Genomic DNA, 6,119 nt, shown 5'->3' on the forward strand with positions numbered 1-6,119 from the left:
CAGTCTCTCCTTGTAGGGCATATTCTTCAAGCCCTTCACAAGTCTTGTTGTCCTTTTTTGGACCTGCACTAGCACTTCACTGTCCTTTCTGTACTGAGGTGCCCAAAACTGAACACAGCATCCAACTGTTTTACATCCAAGTTGTAGCTTCACAGTGTTAAATGGAGACAGAACTATAGAACATAAAGAATCTCTTTGCCTGTGCACCTGCTACTAAACCTCTTTTCTTTGCCTTATACTCTAGGATACTGCAAGTCACCCTTGCAAGGGTGTAAAATGCTACATCTGAGAAGCTAGTGAGGATCAGGTTGTGTGCTGAAAACTGCTGTCGTGTATCATGTAGCCAGCTACCTTGCTTTTTTGGTTTTGGTTTTTTTTCTGCTCAGTTGCCTTTTAGGGAAAAAACAGAACTGAAAATTTCTTCATGAGACCTGATTTGGAAATTCTTAGCCTCTGCTTTCTTGTGAATTAAAATGGGCAAATTATTGCTCTTAAGAGTATGACAAAGATTTGAAAGGATTATGTATTCAAAACTTTAATGACATTTTATTCTTGATTACAGAGTCCTGATACGTCTTATTGATGACTTTTTGCTGGTTACACCACATTTAATGCAGGCAAGAACTTTTCTAAGGTATGGTATTAAAGATATTCTTTATAGTAATAAGCATTAGCACCTTTTAGGTCATTTACTTTGATATTCTTTATACTTCTATGTACACATAGATGCATTTGATTTTATGGTGTACTTCAAAGATTTCAGTCCTCAGTTCTGTTTCAGAGCAAGGGGAAATTTCTGGGTATGTTTAAATCTATGTTTCTGGTAGTATGTTGAACCTGGGGGATGCCTCAAAGCCATTAATCCCTGTAATAGCTTTCCAATGTAATATCACTCATGCATTAGCTTCTTCACAAGCTCTGTTGGTTTTCTGAACACAGGTAGCCTCCTCTATGGAAGATCCTTCTTCTGCATCTATAGGTCCTGTGAACTCCCTGGAAGTGAAGGAAGCAGTGGCAGTTTCCTAATGTAGTGTTAGAAGTGAGGGACTTGAGAATCTCATTCTGAGGAGACAGTGTTCTGACTATTACTTCTCAACAATAAGAGTCTACCTCTTCCTCTCCCCTTTTAAAAGCCTGAAGCCTGCACTTGAAAGCTTTTCTTTTCCACTAAGCTTTTTATTCATTTACCAGCATTGACTTCAGTTTTGTGTATTTCTAGTTGTGTTTATTAATCTTAAGAGCTGTTTCTCTTCATTATTGGGTTTGCTCTTTTATGCATCACACAGCATGGGTTTTTGTTTTTGTTTTTTGTGGTGGTGTTTTTTTTTTCTTGTGGCTAACCATTTTTATCTGTTTTAGGACTATAGCAGCAGGTATTCCTGAGTATGGCTTTGTAATAAATGCCAAGAAGACTGTAGTGAATTTTCCTGTTGATGATATCCCAGGATGTTCCAAGTTCAAACAGCTGCCAGATTGTCGTTTGATCTCATGGTGTGGTTTATTATTGGATGTGCAGACACTTGAGGTTTATTGTGATTACTCCAGGTAAATGGTTGTATATTCCAGCATCAGCTGTACAGTATGTTATACACAGAGTGAAAAACAAGAGAGCATCTTGTAAATAGTATAGTTGAATAAACTGCAAAATACATTTTACAGTTCTGTTTCTTATACAGCTATTTAAACTTCTTTTTTCTGATACTTGTGCATCCTGGTGGAATGCACATATGTTTTATCCCATGTACCACATGGTGACTACATGCTTTTTGAGAAATTTTATTTGATAACCTCAGTTTAACTTCCTTCACAGTTGGTATAAGTACATTTATTATTCTGGATTCACATTGTATGCAGCTTACTACAAGAAGTTGTACTGCAAGAATATAGGTTGGAATTCATTTTCTGTACACTAGAGGGACTAGTAGTTCTTTAAGCTCTAGAGGGGTTTCCTCTGATGTACTTCAGGTGTTCACATAAGGAAGAAGTAACCTGCCTTTAAACCATCAACATGGGCATAGATGTGGAACAGTCTGACTAAAGCAGCATAAAACTCAGAACATATCCTGCTGAAAAGCTTTATAGGCACTTTGAAAGGACCCCTAGAGATGGCATTAGACATTTCTCAAACATTAACAGAAAAATAACTTTAAACAGAGGGATAATATTGTAGTTTTGTCTACAAACAGCCCATGAATACATTCAAGTGAGAAATTAGAAGGAGGTTTTGCATTACCGGAATGGTGAAGTTCTTCAACTGTCTTCCAAAAGAGAAAAGTTTGGTCAATTAATATGAGATAAGGGGAAGAAATGTGTGACTTTTTTCTTTCTTTCTTGTTTAATAATGGAAGAAACAGTTTATGTTGCTGACAACATTGGTGCTCATGGTCTGGGAGGCACCAAACAGAGTTCTGAAGATGTTTGTTATGGAATGATCTCCTTGCTGACTTCAGTAGTTGCAATGCTAAGGTTGTTGGGCCAAGGTAAACTTAGCTCCTGCTTGCAAGGATCACAGAATATAACAAAGTTATTGCTGAAATCAGTTTAAAGGTTGCTGGTGGCAGTGATGGTGGTGTTTTAAATAACTGGAAATGATTCTGTTCTGAGGTTCTGGAGTAATTCCCTAGACAATAGCCTTAATACGACAATGTCCTGTTGGTTTCTAGTCTGAATTTTATTATAATCGTCTTTTTGTTCTTGGATTTCTTATTGATTTGGAGGCAGTTTCTCTAAAATGAAAAGTTAAATTAGCTTTATTTCACAGAATTTAATTCAGTCTGTTAGCCCATGGAGTCTTATTTATTTATTTCTCCTTCTAGTTATGCCTTTACTTCTATCAGATCAAGTCTTTCCTTCAATTCAAGTAGATTAGCTGGGAAAAACATGAAATGCAAATTGACTGCAGTCCTCAAACTGAAATGCCATCCTTTGCTTCTTGATTTAAAGGTGAGACTGTGGAAATGGATGCGTGTAAATATTTTCATTAGTGATAAACTGCATTAAACAGCACTGAATACTAACCTAAGAGATGAGCTGGAAAGGTTATACCCTTAACTTTGAAATCTTTGCATTGACTTATATTTGGGGTGTCAGGATCTTCCAGAATTGAGCCTTCTGTTCTGAGCCTGTTGTTGCTCAGGTACATAATAGAAATAATGGAAGTATAGCATGAAATGTTGTCTTTTTTCTCTACATCTCTAAATCATCTTTTGCTGTTGAACTCAAAATGATATGTTAAGACAAAAATATTCTTGTGGTTCTGTTTCTGTTCTGTTCCAGATCAACAGCCTTAAAACAGTTTTAATTAACATCTACAAGATATTTTTACTTCAGGCTTACAGGTAGGTCACTGCCTCTTGTAGTAATTCTGAATGTTCCATGACACTGTCTTGACACACAGCAGCTATTGCTTAGCAAAATACATACCATAAACGTGTGCATTGTTAAATGTCAGTAGAAAGTCACACAGTTGTGTCTTAAGACTGTTTTCTTGCATTATATTAGATTCAGGATAGAGGGTGATGTTAGTATGTGTGTTTAAATGACACTTTGACAAATTAATTTTCAATATCTGTGGGTGTTTACAGCTGACTTCAAGAAGAACAGTTTGTTTTGCTCTAGGAGCAATGAGAAGCAGGTTATATTGAGATTATATTTAGAACTTTGTATCCATTAAAATCATATGGAACTTTGACCTGTTTAGCTTTGCATTAAGTGGGGTTTCATTCTTTCAAGTTAACTCTGATTTTCTTAGCTGCTGATAATGTGTTCATTGCTTCTTAATTGGTGAAAACGTTATTGACTTCTGAGCTTTTCTTCACTAGCAGAGAAAGTAAGCACTTCAAACAAGGATGAAGGGAAAGAAATCAGAGCTGATAAGGAGGTTGGGAGAAAAAAGTAAACTCTGCTCCAAAAGCTTCACATGATTGGCTGTACTGAGTGAAACAGGAAGATGATGGGTCTAAAGAATAGCGTAAAGATTTAGTATCCTACTTCACAGTTCTAAAATCCTTTTTGTTCATATTTTTTGGTGGTTGCTTATGTTATTACCATAGGATTGTCATGCACTGAGAGTATTTTTCTGTTCAACGCAACCCTAGCAATTACAAAAGAAGGTAATATGCTATTTTGCTAGAGTTCTGCTTAGGAAGTGACACTTGAGGTTTTTTTCTTAAATTCAGCTCATTCTCCATCAACTCATCTGTATTATTCTCTGTATCATTATCCAAGAAGTGTGACTGGACTTGTCTACTACAGCACTGTACCTTAAAATCTTTTAAATATTTTTTTGGGACTGACTCATGATTTCCTTTGATGATTGAGTTACCATCCCTGGATGTGTTTGAGAGCCATTTGGATGTGGCACTCAGAGATATGATTTAGCAGAGGGTTGTTATAGTTAGGGTACTATAGTTAGGCTGCGGTTGGACTTGATGGTCTTCAAGGTCTTTTCCAACCTGGGTGATTCTGTGATTCTATGATTCACACAATTGATCAAAGCTACTTCTGTCTGCTGTTATAGTGACACTTCAATTAATAAAACACCACTCTAACATTACATTAGAATACCTTTACAAAGACTTCCACCATACTAACAGTCAGAACTCTGTGACTCAGTGCAGTAATATTGTTTATCCTTTAAACACTTTAAAGTAAATACTTCAAATTTGAAGCATTCTAGAATTTCTTGAAGTAATTATACTTTTGCTGTGTTAATAAGATGAGTATTACATTGTCAAAGAATTAAAAAAATATAATAAATCAGTGTTTTATATATTCAATATATTCAGCATAATTGGGGTTGTATTTTCAGAGCTGGGAGCAAAGGAAAAAAGCCAACAGGTTTAAAATATGTCCAAGCTATGTTGTAAGGGAGCATACTATACATTAATTTGCATAGAACTGATTTCCAGATAGTCTAAAGGAGCGAGGATCCTGGTCTGTGAGGTAATACATCATTTGGAGGTCTTTTCTCCTGAAGATCAAGATTTGTTGTTGTTAAGTTTGTTTCTTTCCTCTCTCCCTCTTGTGTGTGTTCTCTAGCCCAGTGGTTTCTGATGTGAGACTGATGAGGATGTGAGTTTAACTATCCCTCCTCACAAGACATTCATTGTACTCAGAAGAGAATTCTCTTACTGAAGGAGGTGACTTCATAAATCGTGTGGTGAAACAAAACATTGAAGAAACATCTTAAGCCTGACCCTGCAGGAATTTGTGTATAGCAGAGGTCTCTCATGCTAACAGTGTTTATTTGACTAAAGGCTGTTAGGTGCTTTTAAATGTGGTGTTGTGCCTAAGGTATATAATGATAATTTCACTTGAAATAGTAAATGGCTTGTGATTAAATAGGCTGCGGTTTGTTTTTTATTCCAACAGGTTCCATGCCTGTGTTCTTCAGCTTCCGTTCAACCAGAAAGTTAGGAATAATCCTTATTTCTTCCTAAGGATCATCTCTGATACTGCTTCATGCTGCTATTATATCCTGAAAGCTAAAAATCCAGGTATAGTGTGTTAGTGGCAGTGAAGTATAATTCTTTTAATTTTTAAGGTAAATAAATAGTTTTTTATAATAATAATAGTAAATAAATAGTCCTGAATGTGTAGCCCTTTTGGTTATACAGAAAGAAGTGAGAAGGGTCAGTTGTACTTCTGAATACATGTAATTTTCTGTTCCTTCTTGTTCTGTCTCCAGGGGTTTCTTTGGGTAGCAAAGATGCATCTGGCATGTTCCCTTCTGAAGCAGCAGAATGGCTCTGCTACCATGCCTTCATTGTCAAACTGTCCAACCACAAAGTTATTTACAAATGCTTACTTAAGCCCCTTAAATTCTGTAAGTATTCAATTACTTTTACAGTTTAATTTTGTTTTTCATAATACCTTGCAATCTAATGTTTTTTTTAAGGGTTTTTTTTTTTTTTTTTGGTTGTTTTTTTTTTTTTATCATGCAGTGTTGTTCTATAATGTACAGTAACCAGCTTTCTGGTCTTAATCAAATCAATTAACTTTAAGTAGGCAAATGGTATGTTTTTCAGCATTTCATTTTCTAGAGCATTGTTCTTAAGGCACTGGTATTGTTATTTGACACTTATCATGCTTGTGCAGTTCCACCTGTATCAGATATA

At 35.8% G+C, this 6,119-nt stretch overlaps 1 protein-coding gene across 3 annotated transcripts in view; it reads left to right on the forward strand.

Moving 5' to 3' along the window:
* The window catches only part of TERT (telomerase reverse transcriptase), a 45,291-nt gene that overhangs the window by 16,131 nt on the left and 23,041 nt on the right, over positions 1–6,119 (forward strand). For all 3 annotated transcript variants that reach the window (XM_032442340.1, XM_032442341.1, NM_001323235.1), the window contains 6 exon segments: positions 563–634; positions 1,360–1,545; positions 2,817–2,943; positions 3,277–3,338; positions 5,374–5,498; positions 5,690–5,827. In XM_032442340.1, coding sequence (XP_032298231.1) covers positions 563–634; positions 1,360–1,545; positions 2,817–2,943; positions 3,277–3,338; positions 5,374–5,498; positions 5,690–5,827 — 710 coding nt within the window.

Source organism: Coturnix japonica, chromosome 2 (genome assembly GCF_001577835.2).
Source record: "Coturnix japonica isolate 7356 chromosome 2, Coturnix japonica 2.1, whole genome shotgun sequence".
NCBI classification, from domain to species: domain Eukaryota; kingdom Metazoa; phylum Chordata; class Aves; order Galliformes; family Phasianidae; genus Coturnix; species Coturnix japonica.